This window comes from Rutidosis leptorrhynchoides, chromosome 9 (assembly GCF_046630445.1).
Source record: "Rutidosis leptorrhynchoides isolate AG116_Rl617_1_P2 chromosome 9, CSIRO_AGI_Rlap_v1, whole genome shotgun sequence".
Lineage (NCBI taxonomy): Eukaryota > Viridiplantae > Streptophyta > Magnoliopsida > Asterales > Asteraceae > Rutidosis > Rutidosis leptorrhynchoides.
This window is the reverse complement of record NC_092341.1, coordinates 1,271,405-1,286,534: the sequence shown is the minus strand read 5'-3', so window position 1 is coordinate 1,286,534 and position 15,130 is coordinate 1,271,405. Positions and strand designations below refer to the sequence as shown.

Here is a 15,130-nt window from a genome sequence, read left to right as displayed (position 1 = left end):
ACATTCTAGTGTAAGTGGTCTAATAACACTTTGTCATGACTTTGTGTGAGCTTAGTGCTTCTTTCTTATCAGGCTTGCTTTATGTTTATGAAAAAGAAGTTTAATTTTTTGAACTTTTAGCTGATGTGATATATTGATGAGTTTAAGTTCAAGAGTTTTGACATGATTTCTACATAACCCTTTGGGTGATGATTTGGTTTCATGAAGGAAATGAATCACGTGATGTTATAACTATATTACGGAGTATTTATCTAATTTTGATCCATATTCGTATTTGTATCCACTTAATTTTTATAATTGTATATATTCGTATATTTAACCATTTAATTTCAGTTCATTCATCACATTTACATCCATTCGGTTAAACAAGTTAATGAATATCCATTAGAAATCTGTAATATGTTAACATGTTTCATAATTGAAACATGATAAAAATGGTATCGTAACAAAAGTTCACTATGACATGACATGAGAAAATCCGGCAATACGAATGTATAATCATTGTCGGAAACATACTTATTGATTGATTACACGTTTTCTGAATGTAGTCTATCACCGATTGTTGACGTTATTGTATTGTTAGAAGTAAAATTTGATTCACAAGACAATTAACAATAGCTTATATGAAGAAAAAAACCCCATTTCAAATTGAAACTAATTTGGAAAATGATATATAGCTGAATCACAAATAGCACAATGCAAGAAATTCTTGAGCAAATTTCTTTTCACATAAACTTGATGTGTGCATTGATATCATATTGTCTAGTCTTGAACCCGTGAGCCCCGACTATAACATGAATAAATATATTGAGCCTTTTATTTGTACAATATATTTATTTGTACAATGATGATTATGCAATATGACTACAGAAGAAAAACCACTATCGTTATAATGAATTTGTATAAAGGACAAAACATGTATTATTATTATTATTATTATTATTATTATTATTATTATTATTATTATATTATTATTATTATTATTATTATTATTATTATTATTATTATTATTATTATTATTATTATTATTATTATTATTATCCCTATATACTAAATGTCATGCCAACTTTTGTAGTTTAAGTTTTATCTGATTTTTTTTTTGAGTTTTCGTTCACACTATAAACAATCCCTCAACTTCCGCTCAATTTACACAACGACCCTCAAGTTTATAATTTTTAGGGTAGAAACTGTATATATATAATTTTATTAAAATAAAAGAAACTAACTTCACCCGAAATTATAACGGGCTCTATCTTCTCGCTCGGTGCAAGTTAAATTTTTTCGAGACCACCGTTCAACTTGAAAAAATCTGATGAACCCAACGGGACTAACTATACGTGAAACGGACATCGTTAAAAAAACACTAAATAACGAGCCATATATTCTCGCTCGTTGTGAGTTAAATTTTTTCGAAACCACCGTTCAACTCGAAATACTTTTATGAACACAACGCGACTAACTATACGTGAAACGGACATCGTTAAAAAAATATATTTTGGGCTATATTTCATACATATACATACACGTTCAACAAACAACCTAACATACTAGATATATTAGGTACCAAATAACGTATATTCAAATTCGACCTCACGTTGAATACAACCGCAGCAACGCGCGGTCGAATTTTTTTCTAGTTAATATTATCGTAAGGACCGAAAGATGTAGTTTTAGCATTTTTGTTTTATAACTCCATTCGGTATTGAGAAAATAGAAGTACTAGAAATGCACAGATAAAGATAATGCAGGACATACCGTGCAAATAGAATAGAATAAAAATAATAATAGTAGAAGAAAATTAAAAGAGACAGGCAAAGGCAAGCAGTTGTAAATTCTAGGGTTTCGTAATTTGGGTATATCAGCCAGAAAATCCATCTGTACACCGATCGATCTTGTTAAAAAGCAGCTACAGCTACAGCTACAGCTACACAGAGAGAGATGTCTGGTAATGGAATGCATCAATACCATCATCCACATCAGCATCATCATCACCATCATCATCCACAGTGGGCCCCGGTGGGAGGTGGTCCATCTCCACCGGTGGTTGTAGCAGCTGCACCACCACATTCTCCGATGTCATTAGACAGCAATCGTAATAACATAATGATGGGTGGTAGTGGTGGTGGTGGTGGTGAAGAGGTTAGGACTATCTTCATATCTGGTCTACCTGAAGACGTAAAGGAAAGAGAATTACCGAATTTGCTGAGATGGTTACCAGGTTACGAAGCTTCTCAGATTAACTTTAAAGGAGAAGTTCCTTTGGGTTTTGCTCTTTTCTCTGCTCCACATTTTGCTATTCAAGCTAGAGATGCTCTTCAGGTCCCCTCCTTTTCTTTTTCATAATATATTCATACTCATAATAATACATATACTGCCTGCATTACATGAATCACTCACTCACTTAATTGATTGCTATGGTTTAGGATATGGTTTTTGATGCAGAATCTAAGTCAGTTCTTCACACAGAAATGGCAAAGAAAAATCTGTTTGTCAAACGTGGTCAGTTTCTACTTTTCTGTGTATTCATTCATCTTCTATCTACATAACTTTACTAAAATTATTTCTTTACAGGAATAGCATCTGATCCTCATTCTCCATTTGATCAAAGTAAACGCTTGCGAACAGGCGGAGATTATACACACACTGCTTTCTCAACTCCATCTCCCTTTCATACTCCACCTCCTCCTGTTTGGGGTCCTCATGGGTTAGTCTTTCTTACATCTTATTGAAAATTCTTTTAATTGCTTCTGTTTGTATACATGCATATATATTTCATACGAAAGTGGGATCCTTTTGGAGCTAGTTTTGTAGTTTGTACTCGCATGTTTTCTCACTAATCCCTTTTTTTTTTTTTTTTATATTCCTTATTGTTAGGTATATGGCCCCTCCACTACCACCATATGACCCTTATGGAGGCTATTCCGTGTCTCAAGTACCTATGGCTGCTCCTCCACCTCTTCCTACTACTCCTGCTCCTGCACCTAGCAACTATATGCCAGTTCAGGTGATGCTCAGCATTATTTTCATTTCCCATTATTCGTTTCTTATGTAGTTATACGTGAAGTATTACTTCTCTTGCATTCATGATACCTATAAACTGACAATGCATAACTAAATATGCTCAGAACAACCTTTTCATTCTTTTGGCTGTTTGAATATTTCTTCATGACTTGTTCGGCCAATCATGAGTTGTAGCCTTCTTTCAGCACATTGCCACAATGACAAGTGTATTGTACATCAGATTTAGGTTGATTTTCGTAATTGGTTTTAATCATATACTTGAAAAGGAATTACCTTTGGTACAGCACTGCAATTTCATTTTATGATTCTGTTTTATTCTTTGTTTTGTGGGATGGTTCATATCTTGTTCTCTTACTAGCTATTCATTATTTTCCTGTTTGCTTCGCTTATTTTGTTTTCACTTTACATGCCCCTTGTATCTACATGTTTTTAACGATTTTGTTCAGAACTTGCAGTTCTCATTTTCTGTATTATTTTTAATTGTAGAACACGAAAGATAATCCTCCTTGCAATACCTTGTTTATTGGAAATCTTGGAGAGAACATAAACGAAGAAGAGTTGAGAGGCCTTTTTAGCATGTAATAAACCTCTCCAATAATACTCAAAAGAAAGATTTGCATCCTTTTGTTTAGCCTGTTTGCTGATACCATTAGTGACTGGCTTTATTTTCTTGCAGGCAGCATGGTTTTAAGCAAATGAAGGTATTACGGCAGGAAAGGCACACTGTTTGCTTTATTGAATTTGAGGTAAGACTCTGTTGGGATATCTTCTTTTTTTTTTTTTTTTTTTTGTTTAAAGATGATGTTTGCTTTTCATTACCCTTTCCATGTAAATCTATATTCTAGTTATTCTTGTGTAAGTTGTGTTATGTTATGTTATGTTGATTTCAACAGGACGTGAACAGTGCAACAAATGTGCACCATAGCTTTCAGGGGGCTGTTATCTCTAGTTCTGGCTCCGTTGGCATGCGAATACAATATCCTTATGCATTTCGGTTCCTTCTTTTGTGTCATTTTATTTGTTAACATGCTTTCTGTCTTATATTACCTTCTATATATGTTGTGATTGTTAATGTGGCGTTTTAGTAGCCACATTAGTTATTTGTATACTTTTCAGGGTCGGTATTTACTTTTGCAACCAAGTAATGTATTGCTTCAAGTTGGTTTATCATATTATTACTCCTTCAGTATCTTTATAGATGTATAGACACAATATTGGAAGTCGCTTACATGCATGTATTTGTCAATTGAGTGTGTTCTTCTTTCAGATGTTTTTTTTTTTTTCTCCTTAACTTGAGAAAACATATTCGAAGAACCCGTTTGGGAAAAGGAAGGATGGTGGATACTCTGGCTCAAATGGATCACCGGCAGCTATTAACTACCAGTAACTGGAAGGGGATGTATTCTGTTCTCTATGATCTCACATAAAAGAATATTCATAGGGTGCATTTTGCTTGCTGCTGGGCATGCATCCATTATGTCAAGTCTTGATCAATGCATTTGCATCACTTGCATCTCATTGTGGAGGGTTCTTGTGCATATCATCATCTAGACATATAATAGTGTATTCAAGACATCATGCATTTTAAGCATCATCTCATAATGTTATGTTGAACTATTCAGGATGGATATGATAATATTGCTGCATCAGCTTGTAGTTTTATTCAGTTTTGTGCTTATACTATATTGTTTTCATAATTATGCTTATAATCTATTCCATCAGATTTCATTACTCAAGTTCACCTCCATTAATGAGGTATACATGTCATTACGTGGTTGTAGTTTGTGTGCCAAAAAAGAATAAATTGAAAAAAATGGAATAGGATTATATGATGTACAAGGGAGGGAATCATTTCATCTCACTGCAAAATATGCATCTCATGCCATGAGTTTACAGTACATAAAATGCTACAAGAATCAGACTTTAAATAATATACTTACTATTACCAAGGCCATAATATGGTCTCTTGCAAAGCTAATTGTCAAGCTGACAATAACCATCTAACATTCAGGGATTAAAGCATGTACCTTGGAGTTTCTTCTAAATGATTCTGCTAAAGTTGTTGGGGGTAAAATTTCAGTCTCCTTTGGACAGGATCAAAGACTTAACTGCTTTCAGTTTCAGGTAACAATGTCTATTTAAACGTCCTAGGTCAAACATCTGCTTTAGATGTTAGGTCTGCAGGTTGAAGTTGGCTAGATCTGAGAAGTGTTTTACTATGTTTGTTGTGCATCCTTGGTCACGGCATAGAATAGTTCTTCACACAACGTGCTCTGAGAATACACTATTCCTTGGCCAACAGAAATCGATCCAGAGACCGTCCTCCCTATTGCCCGCCCAATGCTTACTATTGTCTATTGAGATTGGTTTGTCGGGCTTTACTCCCATTCCGCTTATCTGGCTTTCAGTCTGCTAAGGCTTAGACACTGGCTTTGAGTTTGGGCTTCCTTCTGGTTAATGGATGTAGGACATTTGAATTCGCTTGAATTGGTGCAAGGTCCCTGTAAATAGCAATGAGGGGGCCCTAGGTTCCGTAAGTGGTCATAAAGCCTTTGTTTATTTCTATTGTTATTGTTCTTTTTTTTATGAATTATTTATTCATACTGTGATTTCTTTATGTTGCAACTCAAATCACTTGAGTGGTACTTGAGACTTGCCAGTATAATTAGTTATCACTATCTAGTTTTGGCATTTATTTGTAATCGTTATTTTTGTAGTAGGACCATCTAGCATTTAGTAATCGCTACTTGTGTTTGCTGGTGGAATGTAGGTTGCTGTTTATATTCTCATTCAAAGGCCAAAACTAATTTGAAGATACATTTAGATTGTAAAAAAGAAAGAAGAAATCAATTTGACTAGAAGGTATGAGTTTGTTTGTTTGTTTAGCCATTGGTGCTAACTATTGTATCTGTAAAGCAGTGTTTTAGTAAAACGAGCTAAAGATAAAACCTGTCTGATGTAGTGAAGAAAATGAAAGATGTCACTCCAAGGTCTACCTACCCGATCATGGAAAGATTGCTCAACAGATTAAGCGATGATGTTTAGTAAAGAAATTTAAGTTTGAACCTGTGGGATAGCGTAGCTTGTAATGATACTGGAGAACTGTCAGGAGAAAGCTGATGTTTCAGATGGTATGAAAATCTGACCCTTGTACTTTGTAATTATTGATTAAATATGACACTGATGCAGAATGCATGATCATAAAAGTGCAACACTGTTGTGTTTTTGTACAACATCCTCTTCTGGCTTGTTGATGTTTTTGGCTTGGCAATAGTTTTGGTCCCAAAAGTTACGAGAAAACCATCCAGAACAGAGCCTTTGTTAAGGGATGCCTTGCATTCATCTGTAGAAAAGAACATTCTAAAGGAAGAATGCATTTTTAGATGACTTTTGTATGAGTTTGGAATTGAGCTCAAGCTTTTGTCAAGTCTTATTAGTTGTTGATTTATGTTTTTTTTTTTTTTTTTTTTAATGGCTTTTATCATGCCCTTGGTGTTTCTTAATTTTGTTACTCAAGAATATTCTAAAAATCGTTTTCACGGCTTGATCAAATTTACTGCTCCGTATTCATGAAAGTGAAACTAGGCATTTTTCACTAAAAACGTGTTAATAATGATAAAACCAATTGCTGTCCATTAGGCTGTATTCTCGAGATTTTTTTGGGTGGAAAAGGATGGAATGGAAATTGAAAGAGAATAAAAGGAAGGAAAAGAATGTAGTCTAAATTATTTTACACATATTCTCGAGTTAAAAGGGAACCGAAAGAAAGGAAAAGAAAACAATTAACAAACAAAGAATTAGAATTAATCGTGGGTGTATATAATCGTTGCTGCTGTATTGTGACTTCTGCTCCTTACAGCAAGTTCACGACATTGTAATTTCGATAATTGATGCTCCGTATAATTGTATTTCTTGCTTTAAAAACACAGAATCAAAAAGTGTTTTAAATCGAATCAAAACATAATACAAATATATTTCATTCCACTGTATACTAAAGTGATCTGATATTTAAGATTTACTAAGCTGTGATTAATTTTATTCATTTTCTTTTGAATCAACTGATATAGTGATATACTATGTGTTGATCATTGATTGAAGAATGGAAATAAGGTTGTATCGTAACCTGCAATTTGAAAAAGGAGAGTACTATTTGATGTATAAATAAGAAGAGTAATACGGAGTAAATATTAAATTAAAATATAAAATAAAATTATGGATATCTACTTTTTGATACAAGAAGATGCCTTTTCCTTTACAATCACCCCAAAAATGGGCTGATTGTAATCACAACAAAAACCATATATGCTATCATCCCTAACCCTTTCTTCCCCTCTCCTTTCTTCTATTAAAAAAAACTCAAGAATGGTTAATTAATAACTTATCCTTTTGTCTCCTTTTCTTTCTTCTCTAAAAAAATCTTGAGAATGCAGCCTTAAGATAATTATCGAATAGAAAAGTCTCGGTTAGCTACGGTCTACAGAATTATCATTCTCTCTTTATTTTTCCCTCTTTTTAAGAAAATTATCTTGAAGTAGTAACCAAATCGCCTCACATTAATGAATAATGATGTGTAGCATTCGTCTTAAAATGATTAAGTTGTGAAGTGAAATTGTCGGTAGTTTCTAGTGGTGTGGTAGCTTACCCATCATTTTTATATCGTAATAATTGCTCCCATTTTTAAAGCAGTTTCATTATTATTATTATTACTAGTAGAACTGTAGAACAAATGAGTTGTTAATGTACACTTAGTTAATTAATCACGATCATCGCCTTCTATTTTTGTTGACAGAAATGTCTAGCAAAAAGGTAATTAGTGGAAAGCAGCAAAGTAGGTTTCCCATTTCAAGTTGCAACACAAGTCTCAACAAAGACAATTCATGGTTTCATACTCAAAATGAATTCCCATTTGAACACGACCGGACCATTCATAGTTTCATGCTCAAAAGTCAAACAGTGATCATTCATTTATTGTACGTGTTTGGATATTATTGTACGTGTTTGGATGTGCCATAACATGTGTTGCGGAGTATGTAATAGTCCCTGTCTCAATTTAGTTATAAACAACTTAAGGAAATGTAATTATTACGTAGTACTGTAGTAGTCTGACTTTTTTTTTTTTAATGGTCATTGTGTGATGCGGGGTTTCATGGAGTTTTATGTATAATAATGAGGATGATGGGATGCTACCATGAATTACAAGATGTGTTCGGACCCATTTTCAAGCCAACACGCTCAAGCAAGCCCCTAGCAAGCGTGCTGGTGGGCAATTGCTGAGCGGGCTCGTTGGTTGCACGAGAAAGTTGAGTTGCGTGTTGAGGAGTTTGGGCTACGTGTTCGGTTTTGGTTGGTTGCTGAACAAAGATGTTTGACCCAAATAAATATAGATTAAAAAATTATAGTGGATAATATGTGTATACAATAAATACAATAATTTTAAAAATAAACATATACAATTTTACCTATAAAAATACAATCCATTCAACACATTTTCTACACAATCTCATCTATATTTTCACTCACTTTTTTATTCTTCAATATTTTCTAAAACAACACTCAACAATGACAAACTCAAATGAATGGTCATTTTTAATAACATTTTAATCGGCGCCGATGAACTGTAAACTCCAGGTTAATTCAAAAAGTTTACCCGAATGAATGGTCGTTTTTGATAACATTAATAACAAATGGTCATTTTCTAAAATAAACTCCAAAATTTGAGGAGTTAGTTCAAGAAGTTCACACGTACAAGACCGAAGTTGTAAAAAAAAAAAAAACTTCAACAAATGGCCACAATCACCAAGGCGGAACATATGAAAGCCGCACTCGAAGCTACAAAATTTTTGTCGTCCTTGGACATCTCAAACAGAGCGAACCCGAAGGAAATGAAACATTGCATTAAGATGAAGAAGAACTTGTTCGAAGAGTACAACGACTTAATTCAGTTGTTGGATGAGGACGGCGAGTATTTTTATATTTATATTATTGTATTTTTCATTTTCTAGAACTTTTTTAAAGATAAAGTAAGTTTAGAACTTTTAATTATTGTAATTTTCTATTTTTAGGACTTTTTGAATAATGTAACCGTATTATTATTTTTAACTTAAGTGTGTTTTATTAATATAATTTGTTTTTATAAATACAAAATAATATAATAACTACAAAATAAAAACTAACATCACTTATATAATAAGAAAAATGAAAAAGAAATTAAAACCCACCCGTACCCACAACACACCAATCAACACGTCACCAATTATTTACCAATTTAGCAGCACGTCCGCCAAACACCCCACCCCTACCCCTTAACACGCCACTTTTGTCCATAATTGTTAAAAATGGTCTGATAGAGTGTGCTGAGGGATTTTTGTGATATTTTTTCTTTTTTCTAACGGTAAAAAAGGAAAAATGGGTTTTGAATGGTACACGTCTCCTTCACACACAAATATCTTTTCATGATGAGATCAACCACGCCAACAATTTTCTTCTCCATCATATTGCGCTAGTGATAGGGTGATGGTAGTGATAATAAGGAATAACGCAATACACAATAATTGTTTAATCTTTAATCATTTAATTAACATCATTATCTGCAATTTATATATGAGCTATAGATAATATGGTAAAATTGATTAAATTTACTTTTCATGTTTGATACTTTTGAGTTTTGACAATTAATTTCTTACAATTTCAAAATGAATAGTGAATTTTTAAATCATGAAGGAGATATATTATAAATTATAATGTGAAAAATACTCTTTCAATGGTTTCGTTGATACACTCTGAATTTCACTCACTAAATTTGGCACCATTGAGAGTATCATGCTAATGTGTCGTCACTTTTAGCTAGTCATACACTTAGTCTAATTCAAACATAATGTATCACGAAGGAATTAGGAAATATCACTGGTACACTTCGCTTTTAGATTTGTATCATGGTTCAATTAATTACTTCGTAATTTATAGTGTTTGAGAAAGAGTGTGATGGGCGAGAGTGATATGTGATAGTTAGTGATAAAAAGATGATGAAAAGAAAACGATGATGTGAAGCCATGTAACAATGTGTTAATTGAAAAAGACGTTATAGTTAGGAATAATCTAATAGATATAGATAATAGGTAGTGATATATATCACTTACCCTTTTTATAAATTCACTCATTATCATGTATCTAACAATTGTACTCTATAAACGATTATGCATTATAAAAATGGATCTATCAAAATTGTAAGTGGATATATCAACACTAATACTACGTATTTGAAAGAGCAATAATTTTTTTTCTTTGAAAGGCATGTAGTTGGCATCGAATACTCTCATTTGCGACGCACACACGCGCCTTCGGGAGGAAACCCGAATCACATTGCTGGAGCCCGATCCTTAAACTATCCCGAGGGGCAAGCGGACCGGGTTTGAATCCTGAATGGATCCGGGAGAAAATCCCCTTGAGGTCAATTTGGAGCTCCATCTTTCAGACAAATTGATTAATATGATGAGCAGAGCGAGACTCGAAGCAATGACCTAAACCTCAAATCCCACACACAAGGTACGAAGATAACATTGAGGCAAGTATACAATGGTAAGAGCAATAATTTTTACACAACTATTTTTTTTTCATACACATCTAAACTAAATTTATAGACTATTTTAACCTTTTCTACTTTATTAAGAAAAGATATAATGGTCTAAAATTTTATAGTTTGGTTGTGTAGGAAGAAAAAGAAGTTGAGTACAAATCATTCCACCATTTGCAAGTTTAACTACAGTGGGGTCATGAAGAGAATATTGCACATATCTCTATGCCAAGGATGAAATGTGGCAAAATCCCATTATTAGTTGATGCTTACTGCTCACTCACCGGTTAGCCACCCGCAGAGCTGTGAACACTGACCGACGAAACCGCGTTGAATTGAATTCTTAAAAAACATTGTACCATTCCTTCTTGTCCCTTTATCTCCATCTCTCTTGTTTGCGTTGTTTTTAATATAAAGGTTTATTTATATTTTTCTATTATACGGTTTAAACATCAATTGTTTACTATTCTTTCTCTACATAGTATAGATAGTTTGCTGCTGCTGCTGCTGCTGCTGCTGATGATGATGATTGTTATCAAACTGAACAAGTGAGTTCAATAGTTCCTTCTTGAGTCAAGTTCCAATCTTTTTTATCCCATTTTAGCTTTGTAACAAATGTTCAATACCACCCTTCTCTTGCTACCAGCCTTAAACTACAACTCAAGATAGTTATAGATAATAATCTTTAATTCATATTAGTAATTCATAATGGGAATGAGAATGGGAATAAGACCTTGTTGGGTTTTGTATTTCTTATTAGGACTAGTACTACTAGTTGTAGCTTATCCATCTTGCTTCTTTGTGTCTGCTTCCTCTGATGATGGGTTAACCTTATTATCACTCATGACCCACTGGACATCAATACCTCCATCCCTTTCTTCTACATGGATCTTCAATTCAACAACAACAACCACACCTTGTTCATGGGTTGGTGTTCATTGTAAATCACCACTTATTAATCATGTGGTTGCTCTCAACTTGTCCACTTTTCTTATATCTGGTGTTATAGGTTCAGAGATTGGTAACTTGAAACATCTTAGATATATTGATTTCAGTTTTAATAATCTATCTGGAACCATACCCCAAACTATAGGAAACTTGACCCATCTGAAACAAATAAATCTTAGTAGCAATAACCTCACTGGTACCATCCCCTGGCAAATTGGGAATTGTACTCATCTTGAGGAACTTGATTTTTCTTCTAACTACCTCATAGGGACAATACCACAAAGCCTTTTTAGTTTACAAAACCTAAGACTTTTAAGCTTGTATAAGAATAACCTTTACGGTTCTATACCCGAATCCTCTTTTCACAGTTCCCAGTTGGATACTCTTTATCTCAGCTTTAATCAACTTATTGGCCCGATTCCATCTACCATAGGAAACATGATTGAGCTAGTTGATCTGGAGTTAAATGACAATCAACTATCGGGCTCTATTCCATCGTCCTGGGGTAACTGCACTAGTCTGCAGACACTCATGCTTGGTAACAATCGGTTGACTGGTACATTGCCTGATAGTCTAAACGATCTTACTCAATTGACTACGTTTGATGTAAATAACAACAGTTTAGAGGGCGGTATCATTCAATTTGATAATTGTAAGGAGTTGGTTTATTTGGATATCTCTTTCAACCACTTCCACGGTGTCCTTCCTGATTCAATTGGAACTTGTAGCAACTTAAACCAATTTGCTGCTGTCAATTGTGGCTTAAGTGGGCCCATTCCTTCTTCTATTGGAAAACTCACTTCGTTGACCACCCTTCACCTCTCGATTAATCGTTTCTCGGGAACAATACCACCCGAGCTCGGCAATTGCAAATCCTTGATTAGTCTAGAACTTCAAACTAACCTACTCGAGGGAAGTTTGCCAAACGACCTTGGGAAATTAAGTGAATTGCTAATATTTCAAGTATTTGACAATCGTTTAACAGGAGAGATCCCTATTGGAATTTGGAGGCTTAATGGCTTAAAGAAGCTTCACATTTATAACAATAATTTTTTTGGGGAGTTGCCTAGTGAGATATCTGAAATGAAGCAATTGATAGAGATCACATTGTATAACAATCTCTTCAATGGAGTTATACCTCAGGGTTTAGGAATGAATAGTAGTTTGACGGTAATCGATTTCACCAATAATTCTTTCACTGGGAAAATTCCTCCCCACCTTTGTTTCAGAAAGCAACTGCAAAGGCTACTTTTGGGTTTTAATAATCTTGAAGGTGGTATCCCGAATGGTGTTGGACGTTGTTCTAGTCTTTCGAGGTTGATTTTACAACATAATAACCTCACAGGTGTTGTTCCAGAGTTTGTGGAGAACCAAAACATGATTTACATGAACCTTAGGAACAACGGTTTCACCGGAGAAATTCCAGGTAGCATTTCAAAGCTTACCAATATCACAGAAATTGATATTTCCGTGAATAAACTTTCCGGTAACGTACCACCGGAGTTGGGAAATCTTGTGAAGCTTGAATCTTTGAATATTTCTTACAATGAATTGGAAGGTGCTTTGCCACCTCAGCTATGCAACTGTAACAGGTTGTTGGAACTTGATGCAAGTCATAATTCTCTTAGTGGATCGATTCCACCCACATTTTGGAGATTGACTCGGTTGGAAACTTCAAGTCTAAGTGATAATCAGTTTTCTGGTGAAGTTCCACTTTATGTAAATCAACTCAAAGATCTAATAAATCTACAACTTGGTGGGAATTTATTGGGTGGAAATATTCCCTTGTCAATAGTAGAGCTCGAAAGTTTGAATACGTTGAATCTCTCTAAAAACAGGCTCATCGGTAACATTCCTTTTCATTTTGAGAAGATGGTAATGCTCGAACATTTAGATATCTCGTGCAACAATCTGACTGGGAATTTAGCATCACTCGGTGACACCCATGGACTTGTCACCTTAAATGTCTCTTATAATCATTTCACAGGCCCAATACCTGAACCATTGTTGACTTCTCCCAACATATCCAACTCATCCTTTTTCGGTAATCCAGGCCTTTGTGCTGATTGTGGTCTTTCTTGTATCAAAAACAGCATTATCAAGCCTTGTGTTGTCCCCCGGTCAACAAATCAGAAACGACTAAACAAACAGCAATATGTAATGATTGTTATCGGAGCGTGTCTGTTTGTGGCGGCTGTCTTCCTAGTACTTTATATTGTAGCTCTCTGTCGCAGGAAACAAAAACAGGAAATGGACATGCTTGCTGAAGTGTGTGGTTCATCATTGCTCATAAAAGTATTAGAAGCTACAGAGAATTTAAATGAAAAGTATATTATCGGGAGAGGGGCCCACGGCACGGTGTACAAGGCTTTGTTGGGTCATGGTAGGGTTTACGCGGTGAAAAAACTTGTATTTGGAGGAATCAAAGGTGAAGAGGAAAAGGGAAGTTGAGACAGTTGGGAAGGTGAGGCATAGGAATCTTTTGACGATAGAAGATGTGTTGATAAACAAGGATTATGGTTTAATTTTGTACAAGTATATGGAAAATGGTAGCTTGTATGATATTCTGTACGAAAGAAGTCCGCCATTAATCTTAAATTGGAATATTCGGTACAAGATAGCATTAGGAGCAGCACAGGGTTTGGCTTATCTTCATTTTGACTGTGATCCTGCTATTGTGCACAGAGATATAAAACCTATGAATATTCTTTTGGATAGTGACATGGAGCCTCATATTTCCGACTTTGGGATCGCAAAGCTCCTCGATCAGTCTACTGCTGCATTACCAACCAGCACACTTATGGGCACAATAGGATACATTGCTCCAGGTATGTACTATATATATCATATATCATATATATGGTTTTTTTTTCTTTTTCTTCATATAGTCCATGTATAGTAGTTACAGAGTTGAAAATGATGTTTGTTTTTGTGTTTATATTGCATTGCATTGCAGAGAATGCATTCACAAGCTCAAAAAGCATGGAGTCAGATGTGTATAGTTATGGAGTTGTGTTGCTGGAGTTGATAACTAGACAAAAGGTTATAGATCCTTTGTTCATGGAAAATGTGGACATTGTGTCATGGGTTAGGTCGACATGGAGTGAATCACATCAAATTGAGATGATTGTAGATGAAGGGCTATTACATGAATTTGATGATGATGATGATGATGACGCTAGCATTGGCAGCATTATAAGGGAACAAGTTACAAATGTGTTATTGGTGGCTTTGAGATGTACGGAATGGGAACCAACTAAAAGACCCTCGATGAGGGAGGTAGTAAAACGTCTTCAAGATTCAAACGCTGCTCAGATCAAAAGCAAAAGCATACGCATGTAGATTTTGTATCACACGCCTACTTGCATGTATGTATGTATGTATGTTCCTAGATTCTGTTTATTTCGTTTTAGCAGTTTGTGTTTAATTGCTAATGGCTGGCTGATAGAATATACTATAGTGTAGCTATCTGTTTTGCAACTTGTGTTTGCTAATGAAGGGGTGGGGCCGGATCATAATTTCACGTACAGTAATATTTTCTTTACTCTAAAAAACAAATGACTGGTTCACGTAACAGCTAACGACTGAAAT

The 15,130-nt window shown here is 34.6% G+C and overlaps 1 protein-coding gene and 1 pseudogene across 7 annotated transcripts; both read left to right on the top strand.

The window, feature by feature from the left end:
• The first annotated feature begins 1,825 nt into the window (after window positions 1–1,825).
• Window positions 1,826–7,994, top strand: LOC139866105 (cell wall integrity protein scw1). Of its 7 annotated transcripts, XM_071854244.1 has the most exons (13): window positions 1,826–2,319; window positions 2,424–2,499; window positions 2,572–2,704; window positions 2,875–3,004; window positions 3,508–3,599; window positions 3,698–3,767; window positions 3,915–4,001; window positions 4,328–5,145; window positions 5,277–5,387; window positions 5,489–5,554; window positions 5,792–5,883; window positions 5,984–6,152; window positions 7,811–7,994. In XM_071854244.1, exons 1-8 carry the CDS (start codon window positions 1,939–1,941, stop codon window positions 4,406–4,408), a joined length of 1,050 nt encoding a protein of 349 aa, XP_071710345.1. In that variant the 5' UTR covers window positions 1,826–1,938; the 3' UTR covers window positions 4,409–5,145; window positions 5,277–5,387; window positions 5,489–5,554; window positions 5,792–5,883; window positions 5,984–6,152; window positions 7,811–7,994. The 7 variants fall into 7 exon arrangements, with proteins under 7 accessions (XP_071710345.1, XP_071710344.1, XP_071710342.1 ...); XM_071854243.1 differs by lacking the exon at window positions 5,277–5,387 and having other exon boundaries at window positions 5,430–5,554; XM_071854241.1 differs by having other exon boundaries at window positions 5,324–5,554.
• Window positions 7,995–11,145: 3,151 nt separating this feature from the next.
• On the top strand, window positions 11,146–15,047 carry LOC139865931 (uncharacterized; annotated as a pseudogene).
• Window positions 15,048–15,130: the final 83 nt, after the last annotated feature.

Excerpts from the sequence above, each read along its gene's own strand:
- LOC139866105 (XM_071854245.1), top strand. The coding sequence starts at position 1,939 with ATGTCTGGTAATGGAATGCATCAATACCATCATCCACATCAGCATCAT. Across the intron at positions 2,320-2,423 it reads AAGCTAGAGATGCTCTTCAG|GATATGGTTTTTGATGCAGA; the intron begins GTCCCCTCCTTT and ends GCTATGGTTTAG. Across the intron at positions 2,705-2,874 it reads CCTGTTTGGGGTCCTCATGG|GTATATGGCCCCTCCACTAC; the intron begins GTTAGTCTTTCT and ends CCTTATTGTTAG.